The sequence below is a fragment of the Mus pahari genome, chromosome 11, assembly GCF_900095145.1.
Source record: "Mus pahari chromosome 11, PAHARI_EIJ_v1.1, whole genome shotgun sequence".
NCBI classification, from domain to species: Eukaryota; Metazoa; Chordata; class Mammalia; order Rodentia; family Muridae; genus Mus; species Mus pahari.
In genome coordinates, this window is record NC_034600.1 from 53,348,639 (window position 1) to 53,375,283 (window position 26,645).

The 26,645-nt window shown below is 43.5% G+C and overlaps 1 protein-coding gene across 1 annotated transcript in view; it reads left to right on the plus strand.

The window, feature by feature from the left end:
- Positions 1–1,817: 1,817 nt before the first annotated feature.
- The window catches only part of Fyb1 (FYN binding protein 1), a 95,733-nt gene continuing 70,905 nt past the window's right edge, over positions 1,818–26,645 (plus strand). The window contains exons 1-2 of the mRNA XM_021208627.2: positions 1,818–1,916; positions 12,077–13,205. Coding sequence (XP_021064286.1) covers positions 12,104–13,205 — 1,102 coding nt within the window. The 5' untranslated portion in view covers positions 1,818–1,916; positions 12,077–12,103. The remainder of the gene's footprint in view (positions 1,917–12,076; positions 13,206–26,645) is intronic.

The following is a 26,645-nucleotide window of genomic DNA, read 5'->3' on the forward strand; positions in this document are numbered from 1 at the left end:
GTGTGTGTGTGTGTGTGGGTGTGTGTGTGTGTGTGTGTGTGTGTGTGAGAGAGAGAGAGAGAGAGAGAGAGAGAGAGAGAGAGAGAGAGGAGCACATTTAGTGGTACCTTTTATCTTGTTTGCAACATGGTCTCTTCTCTGTGCAGCACTGTATACACCACTATACAGCAGGACTCCAAGCTCCCTGTCTTGCAACATGGTTGCAGATATGTGCTGCCACAGGGCTTTATCTGAGTTCCTAGGATTCAAAGTTAACTAACTCCTCATGCTTGCATGATAAGCGTTGTTTTCCCCAGTGAGGCCTTCCCCCCCCCCCAGCCTAGCAGGTTTCTTTTAGGACATAATGCAAGCAATTCTTTCCAACTCTTCAGTTAACACTATCTCCAGAAGAATTCGAGGTGCCAAAAAAAAAAAAAAAAAAATGCCATCTTTACGGTGTGTCTTCTTGCCTCTAGATCAGTGGTTCTCAACCTGTGAGTTGCAACCCCACATATCAGATAGCCTGCATATCAGATAATTCTATTATGATACATGACAGTAACAAGATTACAGCTGTGAATTTGCAATGAAAATAATTTTATGATCATGAGTCACCATAATATGAGGAACTATACTAAAAGGTTGCAGCATTAGGAGAGCCGAAAAACCACTGCTCCAGTTGGAGGAAGAAATGTCAGGGCAATATGTTATCCTGAAAGTATAGGGAAGATGTTCTGCCTTTGCCATATCTAATACACAAACAAACAAACAAACAAAAAAACCAACATTCTCAGACTGCTCTATCCTAGAAGATGTCAAAACACCCACCAAAAGGATATGCTGTGGGGGTAAAAATCCTCATAGGAACCCTATGGAAGGATGGGCTTCAGCCTCAAGACTGTACTTTCAATTTCCTTAGGAAGAAAAAGAGGGATCCTGTTTGACAGCTGGTGAGGAATGCAGAGGGAGGAGCTAAGATTCATACTAACTTCTTCTGTTTGTCCATTTCACAGCCCTTATCAAAATATAAGAATCTCTTGTTCTGAGAGCTGTCTGAAGTAGGTCACTGGCAAGAGAGAGAAAGTGAGTTACAGTTCACCCATCTATTAAGGGCAGATCTTCCTGGGGGACAGTGGGCAGCTCTAGTATGACGTCTACAAGGTCAACTTGCCTTGTTCGCTTTGCTGGGCTGGGGGTAGTACTTGACTTACAAAGGTGGTCCTTCGTGTTATGAAGGAAGGAAGAAATTAAGTAAAACTTGCTAAAAATCCTAGCTGTTGTTTCTTAACGTGAACTGCCGTCCCTTGGTTTCCCCTGAGTTTGAAGAAGATTTCACAACAACATTAGAAGTGAGTCCATGGGGCTCTCCAGCACATATACCACCCACACGCACCCCCCTTCATCTCTAGACCACAAGCAGACTTAGGCCCCAAGTATTGCACACCCTGGGTGAGGGGACTTTCCCAATCAAGATCATAGCAACTTGGCCTCCACGGCAAGGTGACAGCTCCGGGTATACAGACAGATCTTGGAGTCAAAGTCCTCACAAGTCACTTCCCTCGTACGTAATGGTGGCTGCTAGGACTCTGGCTTTGCTCTTTTGCATATCACATGCTTGGTGGGAATGAGAGCAGAAGTACACGGGCTGAATAGACACTTTTTAGTTCCCGTCTTTTCCCCCTTCTTGCTCAATATCCTGAGGCTGTAATTGAACTGTTTTTTTTTTATGCATGTCAGCCTGGCACAGGGAAGAAGGGGCAGCTCTTGCCACCGTTCCCCTACACATAGCCCTGACAGGCATCAGAATATGCCACCATTCTTGGAGTTTGCGTGCAGGACAGATACAGCAGCTAAAGCAAGGGAATCCAAGTCGTGGGCCCCAGGAAGATGCACTAAATGAGCCTCCCCATCTTTCTACCTTCTTCTGCAGCGACCAGGTAACAGATATGCCCCAGGTCTCTTCTTTCACATCCATGCACAGATTTTTTTTTTTTATAGCAGGGAATGATGTGACCTCCAAATCCTGGCAGGGCAGACTATGCAGCTGAGGAAGTGGACGAAAGGCGCATGCTCTGTTGGAAAGCAGCAGAGGAGACAGACATCAGATGCTAAATCTCAGCTTCATCTTAGTCAATGCAGCCAGGGACCTGTCTATCTCTTGTGTTTGCAGGCCTCTGTGCCTTGCAACCTCTGGTTTTGCACGTGCTTCTGGTCCAGAGACACGACCTTACTGCCCGCAGAGCTGGGCACCAGTGACTTGCCTCCTTCTAATGTGGGTTTGCCTTCATGATGGGGATTGGGGAGAGCTGTACTCAGTTTCATTCAGACTTTAAGCTATGGCAGGGCATAGGGTTTCTGTGAGATTCCCACAGTGACAAAGGAAAGAAGCCACCATACCCAGTGGCCCTCATTCTCCAAGCAGGCCCTGGAAAACTGGGCAGACACTGGCAAACTGCTATAAGTCAGCCAAGGGAGACTTTTGGGAGTGACCAGTAACTACAGATCTGAGTTGCAAGTTTTCATCCTCTTCTATGCACTGCTGTGGGCTGCTTTTGAAGAGTGCAAGACTGGTGTTTTTCCTCTTTCTTTTACTCTATCTCTATTGAAGTCATTAAAAGGAAATGGGCCTTGAACTCTACCTCCTATTGACTGTGTAACTCTGAAAGAGCCATGTAATGTCTCTAAGCTTCCTTCTTTAGAAATGGCTATAATAGTAGTATTGACCTCAAACATTGGTTGTGGGGATAAAGTGGTATATTAAATACTGATGCATAACACTAAATTTTTGGTACTTGCTATATGATATATATTGGCACCAGGTACAGACTAATTCATATACCAAGAGTGTGCAGTCCCATAAGCAAAGTCATAGCTATATATAGCCTTTCTCTTCCTGCTAGGAGGGGAACTTACTGAACAGATATACATAGACCAACACACATATATGTAAGATCAAACACAGACTTCAGTGAGTCTAATGTCCCAAGAAACTAGCAACAAACAACAAGAGGTGAAGGGGAAAGAGATGCAGTTGTTCTTTCCAACCCAATCCCATCCTTAAAACCTTCTACTCAAGGCAATCACTAATAGCCAAGGGCTTGGGAACACTGTGAGAAAAGCTGGTCTCATATTTCAAAACAGTGGAGAGAGGCTTGGAAAGACTTCATTTCCACAGATTTAATTCTACCTCCCTGTCGTTTGCATCTCTTTAACACCCACTGGGGTCTTATTCCCTCCCCACTTCTTCCCTCCCTCCTCCATTTCCCTGTAGAACAGTATCTGGGGAAATGCTGGTCTTGAAAGTAAGTGCTGCCTCGCAGAGTGGTTATACTGCCATCTGGTGGCCCAAAGACTAAGTTCACTTGGTGGCTGGGGAGTTTCTCAGCAGCTTGGATGCACGGTTTGCCGCTTCCCTCTTGGCATCATAAGCTATCAACGCAGGGCAGTCCCGGGATGCACCAGAGCTATGAATTTGTCTGAAGTCGTGCTGCGGGCTGCCTTTGAGGAAATGTTACTAAGAACATAGTGGAAATAAACTGTGTCGTTAGAAGGTTTGGGCTCTCTGGCTCCTGAGGTTGTAGTTTCAACACAAAGATGTAAGTTTGGTCTACATTCAACCATGTGAGTGGTGGGTAAATGAATGAAGTGTCTGTGCCTTGGTTTCTTTATCTGTAAAATGGGCATTGAGCTGAGAATTTATTAAGTGACACCCAAAAATTTCCTGGGCCAGCATAGGTTATCTGTGATTCGACAGCTGATGCCAATACAGCTACTAATATCACAGTAAGGAGTGCAATGTATGAGCAAGATAAAGGCCCAGAGTGGGGTCTGATGGGTCATCCGGACAGACCCCTTACCCTGTGTAAAAAATGTGGGGGCATTGAACTGCCCAGTGTTTAAAGTTCTGTCTCTTTCTCAGACTCTGTGACTCTATGCTAGGGTCACCAATTAAACTGGTTTAGCCATAAAGCCCAATTTGACATATTTTCTTGTTATTAAAGAAAGCTTGGGGCTGTGCCTATGTTTAACTACTATACAATTGCCGGGTATGAGAGGAGGGGTTGGGATCGACTCCACATTAACCACCAGAACAAGTCAAGTATGTGTCCAGACAGAGGTGAGAAGGCAACCAGCAGGGGCAGAAGCCAAAAGACGTTTCCCATTAGAAGGTAGTCTGGTGATTCTCTGGTGATGTGGAAAGCCTCAGGCTTACCTTGCTTGCGTGGCTCTGCTAACCAATCTAGTTCCACAAGCAGAAAACCAGGCAAGTTATGAGGCTATCTATCTATATAAGCTCAGCATACTATACTTTGTGTGATGGTTTATCTTCACTGTCAACCTGATGGGATTCAGAATCGCCATGGAAACACGTCTATGAGAGGGGTTGTCTGATCAGGTCAATTAACCAAAATTCAAATGGTTAGACTGTTCTATGGGCTGGGTTCTCAGATCACTAAAAGGGGGCGGGGCTGAGCTGAGCACTGCATCCATCATTTCTCACATCCTGACGTAATAGGACCAGATACCTCATTCCCCTGCCATACCACAGCTCCTTAGCCCCAATGGACTATATCCTCAACAACCGTAAGGCAAAATAGAATGTTCCTTCTTCCCATAAATTGCTTCTTTTCTTCAGATATTTTGTTGCAGCAACCATACAGTTAGCTGACTCACTCAGATAATCATGTGCTGGGACATGTATCCTAGGATCCGGTCAGAACAATATATGACCTTGCTGGGGCAAGGTAAATATCACCAAGGCTTCTCTGTTCTAATCACCCAAGGCAGCTGGAGGCTACCCAGGGGTGGGGGTGGGGGAGCCACAATCGGTTACCCTGTGATGTCATCATATGAAGAAACCTGTCTACTTTTCCCTCTAAACCTCTTCCACGTAAGCACTTGGACCCATGTAGAAGTCTAGCACAAGGTGTTACACCTGAAGGCACACGTTTTTAGTTTCTAGTGACTTCGGTTACAGAGTACCACAAACTGTGGCTTGTAACAACAGAAGGAAGTCTTAAATCAGGGCGTTGGGCCTAGCCAATCCCCAATGGCTCTCTCCCTCAAGAGGCTTTCTTGAAAGAGAGTGTTCTTGCTCATTTTATCCCGCCAGACCATTGAGGTCCTCTGCTCACATGCCTTCAAAAATCAGTGGTTTGTACAGACACCGTGCTTTTTTTTTTTTNTTTTAAAGAATTATTTATTTACTTTATGTATATAAATATACTATAGCTGTCTTCAGACACACCAGAAGAGGGCATCAGATCCCATTACAGAGGGTTGTGAGTTACCTCGTGGTTGCTGGGAATTGAACTCGGGGCCCCTGGAAGAGCAGTCGGTGCACGGAGCGATCAAATGATCACATCACTGAAAGGTGACACTAACTACTGCATCCTTCAATGTTCAGAGGGGGAAGGGATGAGATGGGGTCTGGAAGGAAGATAGGAGATGAATCAGAGGTACCTGCACTGTCACACTGGGAAGAGTAATCCTTCAAAAGACTATATGGTTCTGTCCTAGAACCGCCCCGCCCCCCCCCCAGACCCTTCACTTAATGTCTGTTTTTTACTTTTCTCAGAACTCTGAACCCTGAGTAGCAGCTGCTACCGGTCTCAGTTTGTCGCCATCTGGGCAGATCTCTTGTCTCAGATCTTTTCACACCCTGGGAAGGAAGCCTCTAGAAAACCCCACAGATGCCCCCACCCCTCTAGCTCCCCATGGTCTTTGAATTTTTAGGGTTTTTCTCAGGTGATCAAAAAATGACTCCATGCCTGGGAACATGTGTAGGTGTGCTCATGGGTGTGGGGAGTAATCTAGAAGCTGAGGAGGTGGGAGGGGCAAAGCATCTTTTCTCCATATCAAGGAGTGTCTCCGTCAATGGGATTTGTATATGTATTTAGTACAATGAATTTCCTGCTGTTGTGTTGAGAGGGCCACAAGAAAGAGCAACTGAAAGCTAAGACAATTGGACAGACCAGAAAAAAAAAAAAATGGAAGAACTTGTCCTGGGTTAGACAACAAACAATAATTCCCCAAGAATCAAATCAGCAACAAATATCACATGTGTGAAAACTTTTTATAATTATCTATGAGCTAAAAACTTGGAAATGTAAATTCTTCAAAGATAATCTTTAATTTCATACACTTTGATAATGTAAAGAATGTAGACTAAATTTGCTATAATATATATCATCCTTTTGTTTACATACACACACACACACACACACACACACACAAATAGAAAAGCAAAAGATGCGAGTTTAAGATTGTTTATTGTTCGATAGAGTCTATAGAATCTACACCATCATCCCGTGTGCTCCACATTCCATCTCTATTCACATCAAGATCTTAAAAACTAATAGTATGAAAGATATCAGAAGCACATGGAAAGTTGTGTTTAATCCCTCCATTTTTCTATGCACAAGACTTTGGGAGTCATGACAAACTAAAGAAGGTGTGCAGAAGTAGTTGATAGAATAGCGATATTTGTGGTCTGCCAGTTCCAATTTGGAGAATTACAGAGATTTCCAAGCTCCTAATCTTTGAGGAAGGGCACAAAAATCCTACGGATTGATATACCGTGAGGATGCAAGGCATTCGGGAGCTGTGTAGCCAGAATGGGAACTTTTAATAGGCTTTTGCTTCATCTCCCTCCATTTACATGGCAGAAACAGGAGAAGGTTTTGGGTAACAGAACTCACTGAGCAGCATTAGAGCCAATGCTATGATGTAATACCCACACGAATTCTCTACCTATGTATGCTGGCCAACCTGCCCCCAGGAAAGCAGGCAGGCACACTCAGCCTTGGGAGAGCACACCGCTAGTTGCCCAGGTGTATCATTCAGGGGACATTTTTACCTCAGAGTGTAAGCCATAAGGGATAGGGCATTGCTGCCTGGTGGGATATCACAAAAGCATCTCTCAATAAGTCTTCCCACCAATGCCCTGCCCTCAGGAACTTAAGTTTGTGGTGAGAGTACAAGTTCCCACATCCTGTTGAGCAAGGGCCCTCCACTCGCTCCAGTCTCAGAGGCTCAGCTGATTGGAACCCACTACAGGCCTTTGGCAATGGACCAGAGATCTCAGAGTTGGGATTCATGGCTGAGGTCAACCAAAGAAGTGAAGAAATCATTTGCCAATTACTCTGTGATCAGTCAGAGAGAAATTCAAGTAACTCCAGTCCATCAGCCAACATGTTTAATGTATGTTGTGTGAGAAAGTTCCAGGCCTGAAGTTGGAATGTTTGCATGGGAGGAGGCATGTTCCTAAAGAGGGAAAGGAAAATATATCTCGACAAGTAGAGAGTGAACACACTAAATATGTGAATTATAATTAGCTAAATGTCTGTGCAGTGCCTTTGTAGAGAAAATAAAGCTCATTGCAAGACTGCTGTTTTTAGTGAGACTTGCTATGTTTGTATTTGATTAGGAGTTTGTCACAAGTATTATATTTTAATCCTCCATTAATCCTAACTTTATAACTTTATTTGTAATTTCTAACAATTAGACTTTAGAATGTTTATTATCAGATTTAAAAAAAAAAAAAACCTTCCAAGTGTATCAGGTAAAATGATGAAAATACCTTCAAGAAAAGATTGCATTCCACTTTATGCATGTGTTGTGTGAGCATACATGTGCATGTGTGCATGCATACATACACGTTGGGATGCCTGTGCACATGTTTTGAGAAGGGAAAAGGGCTTGGTTGCACAAGGTGTATTTGTCATTGTCTGTCTTCTATGAAGCAAACCGCTATGGCTGGAAGCTATTTCTCTGTGCTAGTTGATCTTGAATCCATTACATTTCCATTGAGTTGCTATCTACTTCAAGACAGAAGACCTTTCCAGGTTGAAGAAGGCTTTCTGTTTTCTCTGTCTTCTGCCATGTCTTTTGGCTCATCTTTGGCAGAGCGATTCCTATGTTTGAGCGATCTCATCATCACCAGCATAGAAGCTGGGTCTCCTCTTATTCGATCCCACCACTTCCTGCTTCTTATATAGGATCAGTTAAGCTTTGCAACTTAGGACTAGGGGCTAGCTTCCTACAACTGTTTTTCTTTAAGCATGAGCCCCTCGCAGCCTTATGGTATCCTGTGATGTCACTGTACCTGTGATCCTAATATGGGCAATCATGACAGGAGCAGAAATGAAATGGTACTCAGGGAGAAGAGCCAGTGATTCAGAACAAGTGAGTCAGGACACCAATGAAACAAAGACGACCCACCAACAAGTCAAAAAGTTTATCAACAAACTTCTTAAAAAATTGCATAAACAATTGTTATTGACTTACATTTCCTGGGGAATAAGAGCACTATAGACCATCACATGAAGACATTTTCTCTTCTCTTGTGCACTTTGCCCAGGAAAGAATAATAACACCCACTGAAATGGTTCATTCCCCCCTTGCTTTAATTGCAAGAACAATGAACACGCCTTACCAAGGTCAAAACTGAGCTTCCAGGTTACTTTAGATTTTCATTAGCTACCCATCATTCGTGAATCTTTTCTTTCTTTTGTACTTTAAAATATTGGCAAGCGTTCAGAATGCGGCTTGAAAGTAGAGTATGTGACTCACTCTCACAACTCCTCTGATTCAATACCTAAGCTCAAAAGAAGAGAATGACTTAAAACAATAGGAAATTTCAAAATCCATTTCTGGTAATAGCCTTTTATCCCCCTCAAATATTTATCAATGATATGATACAGAATAGGGTAAGAACTCAGCTCAGAAGATACATACCTAGTAACATATAAATGCTAGAGAGCGCATTTTATTTAAAAGTACAGTACACTACTATAGAAAGAGTTGTGCCCTCAAATTATGAGCCAGAATAAGTTCTTCACCCTCAAGTCACCCCTTGTCAAGTATTTGGTCACAGTAAAATGGAGGCATGTATCAACTAAAGATAATAGTAATTAAAAAAAAAAAATCCCCTCACATGACTTACAAAGAGAAATTTGGGTGACTTGGTATGAAATGTTGATTTACCCAAAACATAAGACTCTGAGGTCTTCTAGACCATGAATGAAATGCCTCTTAGCATAAATAGGCTGGGGACATAGCTCAGTGGAAGAGCCCTCCAAGCTCTGGATCTGATCCCCAGCACTTGAGCGGGCAGGACTGAGCTCAGCTAATCTTTACAGGGCTAAGCGCTTAAATGCCGAGAGAAGTGATACAATCTCGAAATCCCAGCACTCTTAGCAGGGGTAGGATGAGCTCTGTGAGTTCAAATCCGGGCTGGTATACGTTGCCAGTTCCAGTCAGCCGGGGAGATATAGTGAGATTTGGGGGTAGTGGGGATAAGGAAAGTCCTGAAAATAATAAACACCACTCTAGGCAAAGAGAGAACTCAGAGCAGACGTGGAGAATATATAACAACCCGAGCTTTACAGGAATCCTACAACCCACATGGTTGCCAGAAGAAAGCAAAGTCCAGAAGCGCGGGCTTCTGGGTTGTTTGCGTGTTGGTTTGGTTTGATTTTGAGTTTTGGGGGTGGGGGAGTTTCCCAATTTTTAAGTGGAAACAGAAGGTAGAAAGGTAGATCTCTGTGCAAGGTATTTCTGTGTGTGTGTGTGTGTGTGTGTGTGTGTGTGTGTGTGTGTGTTCCCCACAAAGGAACTTGTTGCTCCTTGCTTCCCAGTGAAAACTCTCAAGTGTATGGGTGATTCAAACTTGAGCATCATTATCCATGTGTCATTTGCGAGTGTGTTTGTCCACAGAGACAGTAATGTAAATAATTTCAATTTTTTTATCTGTCTGCAAATGACAATGCTATATTATGAATGAATTAGAAAACATTACTATGGCAGAGAAAAATCACTGCACGTGTGTGACATTCAACTCTTGATCCTTCTGTTTGCTACTGTATGTCTGAAGCTGAGGACCGAAGCCAAGGCCTTGTGCTTGCTAACCAAGTGCTTTAGCTAAACATCTAACTACTTGTATTGACCTATTGAGTCTTTATCAAAACAAACAAAACTCCCGTGAGAAATGGAATTCCAGCTCCGCTCTCAGAGATGAAGGAAGCAGACTGGGAAAAGTCGATCACTTGCTAGAGGCTACGCTACACAGCAAAGCCAAGGCTTGAGCCTCAGTCAATAACTCCGAGACCTGCGCTTTTAGCTCAGACACTCGCAGGCTCTCCTGGATCTGGATTAGCAGCCAAGACTAAAGCTTCCATCCTTAATCCACAACTTCTATATTTTTGGAACTAAATTTGGCACGGTACTTGACCATGGCCAGAGACATTTCAAGGGTTTTCCCCTGGGATATGCTAGACTTGAAGCTGCCGCCGCAGGGAATGACTCTGTTCCCCAGCAGTGCAATGAGGAGGGAGAGCGGACGATCACCAAGGTGTCTTCTTTATACAAAAACAGGAAGCCCTCGGATGTGCCAATGTCCTCTATGGCTTTATACACGTGCCTGCCTCAGAGCAGCGCCTAGACATTGTTTGCTGTGAGAAGATAAGAAAACTCATTAATATCCCCTGCTACCTGGCTCCCGGGCCGACGTTCCTAATCACTTTGCTATTCCACCTTGTTTTATAAACCTAAAAGAAGCTATATGTAAAGAAAATGGAGACTACCACTATAGGGGAAGGGATAATCAGAAATTCTTTCTCAGAAACGAACTTCCTTCTAACCAGGGAGAAAACTTTGGGGGGGTGCGTGTATGTGTGCAGTCCAGTGCATACCCGCGCGCGCGCGCGCGGTGTGTATGTGTGCACACTAAGGAGCAAACCCAGGACCTTACCCATGCTGAGCCCCTGATCCATCACCAAGCTACATCTTCTGTCTACCATTTCATATTCCTTATCTTTCTCATCAAAGCTTTAGAGCCCTGCACTGATGTACCTGAAAGTTTTTCCTGCTTTTTTTATCTTTTTTATTTTTCTTTAAGGCAGGACCTCAGATGTAGCCCAGGCTTGTCTCAAACCTGCTGTGTAGCCAAGAATGACCTTAACCTTAACCTTCATAAACTTCTGATCTTCCTGTCTCTACCTACGGAATGCTGGCACTCTGGCATTACAGAGCATGCCAGCCACCAACCTGATTTATTGAATGCTGAACGTATGAGACAGGGTTTAGTGCATGCTAGATGCCAGGCAGGTTCTCTCTCTCTCTCTCTCTCTCTCTCTCTCTCTCTCTCTCTCTCTCAGCTGAGCCTCATCTCCAGCTCCAACTCCTTGTTTTTGAAAGAAAGGATAAATACACCATTAATTCTCCCAGGTTAAACTGGACTATATTAACAAAAAAAAAGGGGGGGTGAATATCTGATATCTTTACTACATAATTTCCTAATTCTTATGAGGACGGCAGGTGAGGCAGGACCTCTTGGAGGACTGATAAAATTCATTATTGAAGAGAAAGATCTGGAAATGAGACAGTCCCAGCTGCTGGCCTGTTGTTCGGCAGGGTCGACCTCATGGCCTGTCAGTCGGCATACGGTCACCCAGCAGCACTCTGGGTTCACAAATAATAAGGAAACCTCCTTTCATTATTTCTAGAAGGGCTGGGATGTTCTGTAACACCTCCCTGACAGCAAACGCACTTTAAATGCAACAGGAACAGGGAAGCACTCGCCAGCCACACTGATGCTAAGCATTGCTTTGCTGGGTTAAAAAAAAAAAAAAAAAAAGTATGTAGCCTGAGTTTACAGAGCCTACTTTCGTTTTGAAGTCCAGTTTCCACATGAGTCTCAGTTGTAAAAAGTGGGAGAATCCATTTGGTAGCCACCGTTGTAGGTTTTCCAGTGAAGAAAAAAAAAAAATGTAGACAAATACAGAACCAGATATCTCCAACAAGATAGCGAGGCGGACAGGGAAAGCGCAGAGAAATGTTTTTAAGATAAATGATTGCGTCCCTGTACGACCAACAACAGAAATTTAAGCACAGCCCTTCCTTTGCAAGAACCGTTCACGACTTGTTTTGCCATAGAGGAACTTAAATGTTACAATATCTGGTCCACCAATCAGCAGCACGCCACCGGCACCCCAGCACTCTTGTCTCAGCTCAGGAAACCCTTGAAGGTATAGTATTTTAAATTGCAAGTGAGATTTCTGACTCTCAGCTGGGTTTTGTTCCCCTGTGCTTATAGGATGGAAAAACAGATATAAAATCCCTCATGGCGAAGTTCAACACGGGGAGTAACCCGACTGAGGAGGCCGCCACCAGCAGCAGGCCCTTCAAAGTGGCAGGACAAAGCTCGCCTTCTGGAATACAATCAAGAAAGAATTTATTTGACAACCAAGGAAATGCCAGCCCGCCCGCAGGACCCAGCAACACGCCTAAATTTGGGACCACAAAACCACCCTTGGCAGCGAAACCTACCTACGAGGAGAAGCCTGAGAAGGAACCTAAACCCCCGTTTTTAAAACCCACCGGAGTGAGCCCAAGATTTGGAACACAGCCAAACTCGGCTTCTAGAGACCCTGAGGTCAAAGTGGGGTTCCTGAAACCTGTAAGCCCCAAACCCACCAGCATGACCAAGGAAGATTCCAAACCTGTGGTTTTACGGCCACCTGGGAATAAGCTTCACAATTTGACCCAAGAGTCTGACTTAAAGACGCCAGGACCGAAGCCAGGGCCTGCTCCCCCAGTCCCAGAAAATGAGCTGAAGCCAGGATTCTCAAAGGTGGCTGGAGCCAAGAGCAAGTTCATGCCAGCGGCACAAGATACTGAGTCCAAACCCCGATTTCCCAGACACACCTTTGGCCAGAAGCCATCCCTAAGTACAGAGGACTCCCAGGAAGAGGAGAACACCTCTAAGAATGTGCCTGTCCAGAAAGGATCCCCAGTGCTGCTGGGAGCCAAATCCAAGAGCACCCCTTTCAAACCAGCTAAGGAAGACCCAGAGGATAAAGACCATGGAGCACTAAATTCACCCTTTGCTGGAGTGGTTCTGAAACCCGCTGCGAGCAGAGGAAGCCCGGGTCTCTCCAAAAACTTTGAAGAAAAAAAAGAAGATAGGAAAACAGACATTGCAAAGAACATCTTTCTGAACAAACTGAATCAGGAAGAGCCGGCCAGATTCCCTAAGGCCCCTTCCAAGCTGACAGCGGGGACACCATGGGGCCAAAGTCAGGAGAAGGAAGGAGACAAGAATTCTGCGACCCCAAAGCAGAAGGCCCTGCCTCCCCTGTCTGTCTTGGGCCCGCCTCCACCCAAGCCCAACAGACCACCCAACGTTGACCTGACCAGATTCCGAAAGGCTGACTCTGCAAACAGTGAGTTTTTTCTCATTGCTGGGAACTGTGGTTTGCTCACACAACTGAGTGTTTCAGCTTCTGGAGGAAACTTTAGAGCAAGGAATGGTTGTGTAACTGATGCTCATGTGAGTCTAGGGTCAATTTTCACTTGGCTTTTTTTTTTTTTTCCTTTGTGTAGGAGGTCTGAGAAAGTGGCAAATCCGAGGTCCAGTGGAGGATTCTGTAAGAAAGTACCTTGGGGGGTAGAGAGAGAAGTGACATGTTAGGGAGACAATAGGAAAGAAATATACCTATTTAACTGATTATTGGCTTTGCTTAAGGACAACCATTGCATTTATTCCCTCGGTTGTACTGCATTTCTGTAACTTGAGGAAGTTATGCTGCCCGCTGACCGAGAGAAGAAAGCAGACGAAGTCAGTACTCTAGAAAGAATCAAATGGGAGAGCCAAAGGGTGTGTGCATTGTCTAGAGGCGTGTTTGATTGTCAAAATGGATGAAGCTAGTGACATTTTGGAAATAGAGCCACTTCCTCCAATACGACAGCAGCCCTCCTCTCCTTCACAGAACTATCCAGTTGAAAAACCCTCTTCTAAGTCATTTCAAATATCTACACTGTCCATCATGTTCCCTAAGCCCAAGATTCAAATCGGAGAGTGGCAGGGATTTTAGGAGACCATACTTTGTATTTTAGCTGTTTTTTTTTTTTTTTTAACTTTCCCAAAACAGAAATAACTGTACTATTCCAGTTTACAAAGGAATACACAGCTAGAAAACAAAGGCAGACAAAGGGGCGCCTTGTTGCCCTTTAAGAAACCCAGCCCCGTTTTCTTCCCAAGATATCATTGCAATGTTTCGGTATGTAGTAGAATTTGATACTGAAAGTCTCAGTAAAGACTTGACACCGTGTCATGGTGAGAAAAGCTCCCCCATGTCTGCAGTGATTAATATCCTAGCACATGGGGCACAAGTGCTATCCATTGTAAGATGGAAAAAAGAATGATACCTACAAGAGACGCTGCCACTGGAAGTCAGATGCATCTCCAAATAAAAGTATTATCTAAAGCAATAGTTCTCAACCTTCCTAATGCTGCAACCTTTGAAATCAGCTCTTCATGTTTTGGTGACACTCTCCCCCCCCCCCAACCTTAAAACTATTTTCATTGCTACTCCATAACTGTACTTTTACTTCCATTAGGAATTGTAGTATAAATATCCGTGTTTTCTGAGGGTCTTGGGTGAGCCCTTGGAAGGTCAGTCCACAAGTTGAGAGCCACTGGTCTGAATCTACATATGATGGTACAGGTCTGTGATTCAGGACTTAAGAGGTGGAGGCAGGAGGATCAAAGAAGCTCAAAGTCTTGAGACTACCTTAGGGAGTTTGAAGTCAACCTGGACTGCATGAGATTCTACCTTAAAAAGAAACAAAACAACAACAAAAAAAAAAACTAGTCTGATTTAAGCAGGCTTAGGCATAATCGTTGTCTCTGAAAGATCTTCCCATAGGCTCCCTCTGCCTAGTACAAAAGTGAGCAAGAAAATAAGGTACAGTCTAGGCAGTGCAGGGTATTGTCACCCTTAGACTGTGCTACCTGGTCCTGACTGAGGCCAAGAAGCCATCAATTCTACTAGAAGTGGAGAAAGATCACAGAGCCAGGCTCTCGTGGCTTGCTATTGCCAACACTGGATTCATCAAGGGCAGCTTATCTACAGAAAGTGCTTCTCCTCTTGAGTTACTAAAATGCACCCAGTTTGATGTGTTTCTCCAACTCAGAATGGCAGCTTGCAGGGAAACTCTAGACATCTTCTATGGCCACCAAGGTTTTCTGAGTTCACAGCTTTCCCCCCAGCTCTGACGAATGCCCTTGATAAACATGCCTGGTTAGATGTAAAGTTTCACACAGAAGAGCTTTGAGATAAGTGACTTGTAGCCTGGTGCAATTCAGGGCATTGGGTATTCACTTGCAATAAGGTGAGAAAGGAAAGAGACTGTGTGCTTTGGAAAAAAAAGTAGGTTTGCCAGATGTTTATCGATGATGGTTTCTTTTTCAATCTTCAAAGATGTAAGGAGACTGATTGGAGTCAAAAACTTTGCAGTGAAGGTAGTGACTTACTCTTACTGTAATTACTTTTATTGTTGTTAAAAGTAATTACAACAGTGTCCAAATTAACAAAATCCTACATAATGGTTCTGTTGGCTTTCAAAACTTCAATACCTTTCCCTCCTTTATGACCCCTTTTCCGTTTCCATATTCAGATAAATATTTATCATTTAAAGAGGACTTTTGATATAACGCTATACAACCCGACTTCATTTATTCTTTCTAAACGATGAAATGGAATTCTATTTCAGCACAATTAGGAAATTTGCCGAAGTGTAGCCTAACTAAGCAGGGCCAGGTCTCTGCGATTGCAGAGCCTGTGTCCCCATCCCTGCCCTAGCTCCCATACTGGCTGCCTTTCAAGAAACATAAGGTCCCTTGAAATGATGAAACGAGTATAAATGGTTCCCAAAGACTCCACATTCCTGTGTCTTCCTCGATCTTGTAAAAAATTGTTCTCAATGCCCCTGCAGGCTCCATGAAAGCTGATAGCAGTTGGCTTCCCATTCTTCTCTCATTTCTGGAATAGAAAAAAAAATAATGTGAATTTTCATCACTTTCCCAGATCTGTCATTCTGCAGAGACATGTTAGTAAGAAGTTAGTTAGTTGCTCCCTGCCCTTTCAGAATTAAATTGTAATATGCCCCCACACACACAGTTCACTAATTACTTTCACAGATTGGATGCACATTCAATTACATGGAACTTTGACACAAAATCAACTTTGCACAAAGCATCCACCCCGGAAAAAAAAATCTTCTCAGTGTCTTACATGGAAACTGTAAGCATGAATATATCACATGGCTTTCTGAATGTGGAGCTAATAATAGTTTTGGGGCTCCCCAATAATCCCAAGCTTTCACTGCCACAAAAAGTTTAAACTTTTTATTATTATCATTGAAACATCAACATGTTCTCTCAACTCACTTTGCTTTGGACTCCATTAAAAGACTTCTTTCCAGGTGTTCTGGGTACTCGTCACCACAATATCTGGCTCTTGGGCACCGGCCAGACCCAGCTGTCGGTTTCATGTGTAGGAGGTAGTGAAAACCTAGCAGAAAACGTTCGATTCAGCCCTCTTTCTTGCCTTTTTCTATATGCTAACTTTGGAAATAACCAATGAGGTGCCTTAACAGTTGAGGAATGAATCCAGGGCCGGCCTTCATCAGACCCTATTAGGACTGCACATCCCTTCTTGTATTGTGCTTTTGCTTCTTCAACTAGTGCAGCTGACAGAAACCTTGGCACCAAGAAGAGTTTAGCAGGGGATGGAGAGAGAGAGTTCAGGGGTTAAGAACACTTACTGTTCTTGCAGAGAACCTGGGATTGGTCCCAACACTCACTTGGCAGCCCACAACCATCTGTCACTCCAGTTCCAGGGAACCCTACTCCCTCTTCTGCTTTCCATGGGCACCAAGCATGTATATATGCAGCCCAAACACTCATACACATAAAATAAAATAAATAAGCCTTTAAAGGGAAACTTAAAAAAGAGCTTGGTTTGAGATTGGAGTAGAGGTCACCTGGAGAGCTCCTGGCTTAGTATCCTAAGGCAGAAACGCAGAGGACCTTGGGCTATGTTACGCAGGCAACCTGTCTCTAGGAGATGGTGTGACCTTCCTGTTCCCAGAGTTATCACTGCCTTCTTCAGGTCCACCATCATCTTTTTACATGTGCTTTTGTGATAGAACCTCATGGGTTTTTATGTGCTGAAAAATGCTTTATCTCACTGTACCGCAGCCTCTCCCACCCTGTTGCTGATAGGAACAGGTCATGATAGGAACGGGGATTCAAGGCTCAGAAGCATCAAAAAGATCTGAGGGTACAGCAGAGTGTTTTCATGATTAGGCAATACCACTGTACACTTGGAATTTAAGAATACAGCTTATCTAGAGTTGATCCGAGGATGTCTCGTTGGAATATACTGGGACACTGAATCTGCAAGCAAGGCTCTCCAGTGTACAGATAAATCAGAACTTACTCATCTATGTGGTTCAGCCTGAGGGGGCAATGAGGCCTTCTCCAAATTGTGTAAGTCTCAGTCTCTCTCTCTCTCTCTCTCTCTCTCTCTCTCTCTCTCTCTCTCTCTCTGCAGTTTTAGCCTGGAGCCCAGTCTTAACTTCAGTTCTCTCACCCTTCTTGAGCCTGAGTAATCTGTTTTTCAAAACTCTATGGTCCTTCTTTCTATCACAGGTTGCAGCCCCCGAGGAAACTGTTGTTAACCAATCAGCCATCTTACCTGGGTTTAACCCCTTAACACAAATGCCTCAGAATGACTCCCTTCAATGCACAAGTTCCTCATCTGATCTGAGCTACCCTATTCTTGATCTATCCTCACTGAGTTCTAGACATCTGTCTCCCACCCAAGATAACCTTGGTCCTTGGCATAAACAGTTCTCTTGAGTAAACTGTCCCAGAAAGCCTTATATCCCAGTAGCACCCCTTGGATTTTGTTAAAAAAAAAAAAAAAAAACCCAACCTCTTACCACATCAACTAGCATTTACACAGCCTGTCGTAAATTCCTGCCAGTACATTTTACTGTGGAAAATTCAAAGGCTCTCCTGAGTTCATTCCTTTGCAAACTATTTGTTTTCTGTCAGAATTCTTGGGGAAATCTTTGTCTCAGAAATATAGAAACTTAGCCAGGCTATATCTGACCATTATTTGACCACCACACCAGCTATTTCCCGAGAGATGCTGCACCTTTACTGTTCTTGGGCTCATCCGGGGAATCTTATCCTTACTCACAGGGACCACCCCACCACTTCTTTTTTTTTTTTTACATTTTTTTTTATTATTTTCTTTATTTACATTTCAAATGCTATCCCGAAAGTTCCCTATCCCCCCCCCCCCCGGTCCCCTACCCACCCACTCCCACTACTTGGCCTTCCCTTGTGCTGGGTCATATAAAGTTTGCAAGACCAAGGGGCCTCTCTTCCCAGTGATGGCCAACTAGGCCATCTTCAGCTACATATGCAGCTAGAGACACAAGCTCAGGGGGTACTGGTTAGTTCATATTGTTGTTCCACCTACAGGGTTGCAGCCCCCTTCAGCTCCTTGGGTACCACCCCACCACTTCTGATCCAACAGATGATCCAGGGTGGTAAGTCTGACATCCCCTCTAACTACGACTTCAGATGTAAGCATTGCTTTAAATGCCTTTGTCCACAGTGCTTGTAAACTGTGCAGGATTTGAGGGTAGCCCTTGCTGGGGACCCAGATTCCGCTGTCCTCTGAGCTCCTGTTCAACGCTTCTTAGCCACTGATCCATTTTATGGTATTTGGGGTCTCTCTATTAAGGATTTCTCTTGACCTTACCCAGGCTATTACCCCTATGCCTACTTCTGGAGTAGAATGTCCCAGTGAGGATTCACAGGTTTTTTTTTTCTAGAATCGCTGCCTTCCCCTCACAGAATGCTTCTGGGTCTAGAAAACAGGTTAGGACCTTTGCTTGTCACCTCTGGCACGAGAACTGTCATTTCTTCCCTTACTCAACAACTTCTTAAAGTCTATGCCTGGCATGATTTTTTCCTTCCTTCTAAGGTGACTAACCAGTTATTTCGGATGCCTTTCTTACTTTTTTTTTTTTTAAATATTTTTATTTAAGAATTGGAGGAGAGCCAACCTGTAATCTAGCTAACAGTACCAGCTAAAATGATTTATTCTAGGACTCAGTGACATCTTCAAAAGGACCAGCCATCCGATCTTCATAAGTTGAGCAGGCAGAAAGGAAACTAACCAGTTCTTACCTGTTAGCATACCCTGCAGACACCTCAGACAGCACTCAGTGTGCTGGCTGCCATTCTGCAAATATCTTGAGAAATGTCCTCATTTTACCAACTTTATACTCTGAGAAAGATGAACACTGCAGTGGTTGGCAGAGTGGGCAAAAAGAGGGTCGAGTGTTGGGAAAGCAGCCCCCTCCGATGCCTAGGCCACTTTGTCATTGGGATACGTGGGTTCACGGTTCTTTGTTTGGGCCTGAGTTTGACCTTCACAATTTTTTCCCACTCCCATCTGTTGTTCCTCTAACAGGACCTTAGCTCAAGAATCCATACACGCCTGCCAATCGGTAGAGAAAATTTTTCTTTCAGTGAGATCCACCCTGTAAGATGTGAAAAAGGCTATCACTTTTCTTTTATAAAACAGAAGTTCCTATAAAATTTTATGGCAACAGGCCATGATTTTTTTTTCCTTTGTAAAACCTCTTCCTGAGGACAGAAGGCTGAAACTGGTGTTTTCCTAAACTTTGATAATATGTGGAAATAGTACCAAAAAAAGTAGCCATTATATCAACTTTAAACACATTTGTAAAATGCCAATAACCCTGACCAGTTATAACATAAAGGAATGGTGTTTTGATGGCTGACTGACCCTTCAATTATACTCTAAGATAATTCTTAGTCTATTCCAAGTTTGATCAAATTCATATCCTTCCTAAAATCTCGAAATCATTAGAGTGAAATTTCAATGTTTTCATGAAAGGAAGGAAACTTAAAAAAAAAAAAAAACATTTAATAATCACATACAAACTCAGCCAGGCATGGGAATGTGTATATATCGAGCTCAGAGGGAGAGGACTAGGCCAACACAGCGGGGGCTCTCTGTGTAGTCATCAAAGCTGACAAAAACAGAGCATAAGTCTGATAATGAAATACAAGAAAGCTCTTCTCAACTTAGTTTTGACTGTGCATACCCAAGTAAACTAACAAAACCAGCTAGGAAGATCAGACAGATGTGTGTGTTACATAATCCCTGGACAGGAGATGGCTTCTATCATACGATCTGCTAAATTAATCTCCATGCCAAGCCAAACAAACCTGTTAAAAATAGTTTGACTCGTAGACTCTGTGTAAATGGCCTTAAAGGCTCCTTTGTCTCTCTGCCTTGATCAAAACTATGTCAGATGTTGATGAATTGGAATCCCAAAAATCATATCTTTGTGCATATGTTTTTTATTTTAAGAACAAAATAAAATCGACTTCTAAACCAGGAATATTAACTCCAGCTGCTGGAAGAACAAAATCATGCCCCAGGAACACAAATCCAGCTACCTGATTTCTCAAAATTCTTTGGAAAGTTTTCTATCCTTTCATAGAAGGCATAAACATAATTATAGCATGTCTCCAAAACCCAGGGAACCTTCTAGCATGCTAGACTACGTAGTTCTCCAATGTATGAGAAATAAGGATGAGGGGAAATGTCCAAAAGTTTGGGGAAATTTAACTGTTGACTGATAATAAAGAGAAAAGAAACAAGTTTCTACTCTGTTTTAATGTCTCCAGCAGGAGGAGAAAAGATGAGGCTTAATTCTGCTTGACATGTCAAAGGTGGAAAACCCCATCTAGAGCCCCCAGTAGCAATAGATAATATCAGCAAACTGTAACCGAACAGGCAACATCTGCTTACAGAAAAAAAACCTGAACCCAAAACCATAGGAGGTTTTTCTTCCCCCAAGAGAAAGGAGCTGCATTGTTGAGTCAACTTCTGTGCTGCAGGCTGCAGCCATGTTTCTACAGCTGCACTACTCCACCCAACAGCTCCTGGCTCTCCTGGCAACTGTGCTGGTGTTTCTCTGTGGGTAGCAGAGGGCAGATGAGAGAGAAACACACAGGGCACGAAGACCACTTTTTTTTTTTTTTTTTTGGTGGGAGGGACAGGCTGTCTCTATATAGTCCTGGAATTCTTTAAGTAGACACAGGCTAGCCTCAAACTTAGAGGTCCTCCAGCCTCTGCCTCCTGAGTGCTAGGATTAAAGGTGAGAGCCACCACACCCAGTCTAACATCTCTCAATTCTTGAAGTCTCGAGGGGAATGAGCAGGCTCCATTGATTTTCAAAATTAACCTATGTGATACCATGGCTAGCTTGACCAGGCAAGAACAAATTCCTATTCAAATAAACCACTAAGGCCACACAGTTACACATTGCACACCTCAAAGCAGATCTAGCACCTGCTCACTTTCTACCCTATAAATGGTGCTCACCATACTAAGAAGAGAATCCTAGATTAAGTGCCAAGAGAACTTTCTCCTCGCTAGCTCATCTAATGATTGTACAGTAACTCCCAGCTCTCAGTTCTCTCCTAGTCACCTTGAAGAAGGTGAGCTACCATATGTGACCTCAGTTACTGAGGACCTAGATTGAAGCTTCTCCAGCAATCCTACTTCTGTTTGTTATCTAGATGTTGGCTTCTCCACACACTTGCACACACACACATACATATACATGCATACACACATACACAACCACATAAATACACGCACACAACCACATAAATACACGCACACACACCAAACACATACACACATGAAGACACATAAGCATTTGTACGTCTGCATGCATTCATGCATTCGTCTCCCCATGCATTAGCTATTACTCTGACTTATTCCTTGATCTTTTTTTTTTTTTTTTTTTTTTTTTTGGTTTTTTGAGACAGGGTTTCTCTGTATAGCCCTGACTGTCCTGGAACTCACTTTGTAGACCAGGCTGGCCTTGAACTCAGAAATCTGCCTGTCTCTGCCTCCCAAGTGCTGGGATTACAGGCGTGCACCACCATGCCCGGCATTTTTCTTGCCGTTTAAGGATTTTATTTTATTTTATAGATGTACATGCATGAGTTCATGCATGACTCTGTGAGTATGTGCACCTATGTGCACACACCTATGTGTGCCTGTGGAGGCCAGAATAGGGCATCAGATCCCTTGGAGCTCAACAACAGGTCTTTGGAGGCTGCCCAACATAGGTGCTAGGAGCTAAACTCTCGTTATAATGACTGAGTTTCCTGGAGATATGCAAGGTAAACAGGCTACGGAGTGACTCACTAGGGAAACAGAACATTTTGTTAGTGTGATTTGTACCTATAAGAAAGCTAAGGTTTTAGTTTTGTTCCTGTGCTCCTTAAAATCAGGGGGAAAGGGGGGAATTCCAAGCACGAGCTGGAAGACTATAGAAATATCTACTACTCTGTGCTAGTTAATAAATTAGGCTCAGTTTCTCAAGGATGAGCTCGGCCTCTGTCTCCTGCTTCTTCTAATCCGGATAGGCTTGGAAGTCATCTCTTTCCCCCCACCCCCCAGCCCCCACCCCCTACCCCCGTGATGGAGACTGCCCGTAACCAAGCGTGAGTGCAGGCAGATTCTTTAGTTTTCACTGAAGCCTAGTTATTGCAAAGCAATTGCATGCAGGAAGGATTGTACCAAATGCTTCAAGAACTGAAGGTGTTGGTTGGCTGTGAGCATCCACTTCTGTATTTGTCAGGCACCAGCAGAGCCTCTCGGGAGACAGCTGTATCAGGCTCCTGTCAGCAAGCACTTGTCGGCATCCACAATAGTGTCTGGGTTTGGTAACTGGATATGGGGATTCCCAGATGGGGCAGTATCTGGATGGCCTTTACTTTAATTTCTGCTCCACACTTTGTCTTTGTATCTCCTCACCTAGGTATTTTGTTCCCCCTTCTAAGAAGGACTGAAGCATTCACACTTTGGTCTTCCTTCTTCTTGAGCTTCATGTGGTCTGTGAATTTTATCTTGGGTCCTGTGAAGGTTCGATGTCCCAGTGTAGGGGAATACCAGGACAGGAGTGGGTGGGTTGGTAAGCAGGGGGAAGGGGGGATGGGATAGGTGGTTTTCATAGGATAAATGAGGAAAGGGGACAACATTTGAAGTGTAAATAAAGAAAATATCTAATAAAAAATGTAAAAAAGTGAACCGGAGGCATTAATATTGAGCATAAACATGACATGGGATGATGGCTACCTCTGCTCTTCAAAGGCAGTTAAGGGTTTGAAAACAAAGGCATCTACCTCTTCCTGTGGCTCACCTCTTTCCTTTTCTGCATTTACTTGACCCATCCTTTGCTTTTTCCTTTGCTTTTTTTAATTCAGTATTTTTTTATTTTCTTTATTTACATTTCAAATGTTATCCCCTTTCCTGGTTTCCCTTCCAAAAACCTATCCCCCTCCCCCCTCCCCGTGCTCACCAACCCACCCACTCCCTCTTCCTGGTCCTGGCATTCCCCTATACTGGGGCATCAAGCCTCCACAGGACCAAGGGCCTCTCCTCCCACTGATGACCAACTAGGTCATCCTCTGCTATATATGTAGCTGGAGCCATGAGTCCCACCATGTGGATTCTTTGGTTGGTAGTTTAGTCCCAGGGAGCTCTGGGGGTACTGGTTAATTTATATTGTTGTTCCTCCTATGGGGCTGCAAATCCCTTCAGCTCCTTGGGTACTTTCTCTAGCTCCTCCATTGGGGACCCTGTATTCAATCCAATGGATGGCTGTGAGCATCCACTTCTTTATGTACCCTTTTCAACAGCAAAGGAAAAAAAATGTTTTTTTCTATTTTCTTATTCAGAACACACCAACCACCTGCAGCCTAAACCCTTCTACTCAGCGTTGCCATTTTTATACTTAGAAGCAGGTGTTTCTGGCTTCAAGGTCACTTCCCACAGAAGGAGCAGATGGGAAAAGGGTGGCCAAGGGGAAGTGGTTTGAGTTTCTGTTGTTATCAGTGCTCTTATTTTACTAGAAATGAATATATCTGATGGACAGAACATCTCTGTGAGAATGTCATTCATCTAAATACAAGGAGAGGGAGGAGCGGTCCCAAGCTGCTATAACAAACAGGTTGTTTTACCCTTTTACTTACTTTGAGTGTTAAATGACTTAGCCTTAAAAAGACAAGAAGGCTTAGAAAGCAACCTTCTGCCGCCAGACCTGGGGCTGAAAAAGGCTTTTGGGTTCTTTACTGAGTTAAGCTGTAACGAGGTTGCTCCCACCTAGCAAGGTCTTTGGAAAGACTTCCTGCTCAAGGTGAACACTCAATAGAAAAACAGAAAGCAAACCAACAAACCCCTGGTGGGAGCAAGATAACAAACATGGATTAAGGTTTCTAACCAACTGTGGTGACTGTGTCATCCATTTAGAAGTAAAAACAAAACATCAAAACTGGGCATTAGTCTTCCAAGGGCTAACTTACAGTTGCACTTAAAAGATCCCCCATGCTTCACATTCAAGGGACCTAGGGTGATCACAGGAGTGGGGGGCATCTAGAGAGGTCTGGGGTGGACACAGGGGTAGGGATAAGTATTGAACATCATTTGACTTTCATGTGGCTGTTCTTGGTCACAGTGGGATGAGGGAATTGAGGGGTTGGGGAGAAGTAGAATTTATAAGCCATAGGTGTTTTTCTCAGATAAAAAAAAAAAAAAAAAAAAAAAAAGACAACATAGCACGGAAACAGGATACTAGAAGTTGGTGATTACATCAAAACACACAAATGAGTGAGTGATGTGTTTGAGCAAATAGGCGCTGCCTCGAACTGGGTCTCAGACATTTGCTTACTTGAGGGAAGGACAAGGATAGCATTCAAATATATAGCACTCAGGGTGGCAGAACTCTGATCACTGTAGTACAGAACACCAGTATCCCAGAAGTCCTTGGCTATGGCAACATTAATGTGTTAGCTTCTAGATTGCAAAGAGGTCTAGGTAGTTGTGAAGGAGTATGAAGCCCTTAGAGAACTATGGCTGTCATTTGTCATCTAAACAGTTCTTGGTTGAGTTGTCCACGCCAACTGCCTATCAGCCTGGAAGAGTGAAGTACCATGTCAGTCGCCCAGGACTCTTGGCACGCTCACCTGACTTTCCTCTATACCTTTTTTTCTGTTCTCCAGTCCCTGATCTTTTCCCTCCTTCTACCATACATTGCTCTTAAAGTTTGCCCTGCACAATATGCTTGCTATTTATCAAACAGCAAAAAAAAAAATCAAACAAACAATATTTAAACCCATATTTAGTATTATTGGTGGTATTCCAAGCAGCATTCAAAGCATGAATAAGTAAATAGATAGGTAGGTAGGTAGATAGATAGATAGATAGATAGATAGATAGATAGATAGACAGAGGTGCTAAGAAAATTGACTTTGAAAATAGGAATAATTGCATATTACTTTAAGAGTGGCCACTATGCAAATACAGAAGTGGATGCCCACAGTCATCTATAGGATGGAACACAGGGCCCCCAATGGAGGAGCTAGAGAAAGTACCCAAGGAGCTGAAGGGGTCTGCAACCCTATAGGTAGAACAACAATATGAACTAATCAGTAGCCCCAGAGCTCGTGTCTCTAGCTGCATATGTAGCAGAGGATGGCTTAGTCAGCCATCACTGGGAAGAGAGGCCCCTTGGTCTTGCAAACTTTATATGACCCATACAGGGGAACACCGGGGCCAAGAAGTGGGAGTGAGTGGGTAGGGGAGCAGGGCAGGGGGAGGGTATAGGGGACTTTCGGGATAGCATTTGAAATGTAAATGAAGAAAATATCTAATAAAATAATTAAAAAAAAAAAAAAGAGTGGCCAATATGTTGACAACTGTTAGTTCCCAACTTACACAGATGACAAACACGCACCTCCTTGTCCCTTTGGGAGATCCTCGTGTTTAGGGAGAGCACTTCATGGCTGACCAACAACAGAAAGGGCTGTAAGGGGTTAAAACATTGGTGGTGGTTATGCCCAGATTCTGATCATCTATACTTGCTCAGCTTCCTGGATAACTTGTCATTTGGCAACAACATCCATTTATCCCACAATAATTTTTCATAAGTCCAACACCTAATCTTTAAAAGAGATTTTTTTAAAGCATTCACGTAGTACTTTTAAAAACATGAACTGATAGAAAACAGTGCCGTGCAGCTGTCCTGCAGTAAGGAGTGAATTTTCTTCTGCCACGCCTTTTCAGTTGAATCAAAGATACGCCGCAGGTTCGAAGGAGGCACTCTCAGGCTTTGATGATGCAGATAGACACTCATGCTTACTTGCTTAACGATAAATGGAGAAGGAGGAGGTGGGGCTATGAAAACAGGGTTTTTTCCAAGCTCGTTGCTTTATTTTTTTTAAACCAGGAGACTTGTTTTAAGCTGTGAAGTTGATAAGCGACCTTGTAGACAGGTCTATGAGCATCTACCTATAAAACTGAAGTTGTATTATAAAGATAAGGGCATGTTTTTATTTTGAAGATGCAGGCTTCACAATCATTTTTTTCATCCAAGAGGCCTGAAGGTATTTTGTTGCTAGAGACACAAGCTCCTGGAAAAGCTGTATCACTTACTGTTGGACCCAGTGAAGATACATGGCCTCTGCAAGCCTTGTTTTTTCATGTTTGTGGAGATAAAATTCTATGTTGTGCAGTTATTATGATGGTTAAACAATATATAGAAAAAGTACCCCGTGTAGTTCCTGGTACATCACAAAGACACAAAGCACTGGTAGCAACTTAACTGTGTGTGTGTGTGTGTGTGTGTGTCTGTGTGTGTGTCTGTGTGTGTGTGTCTGTGTGTGTGTGTCTGTGTGTGTGTGT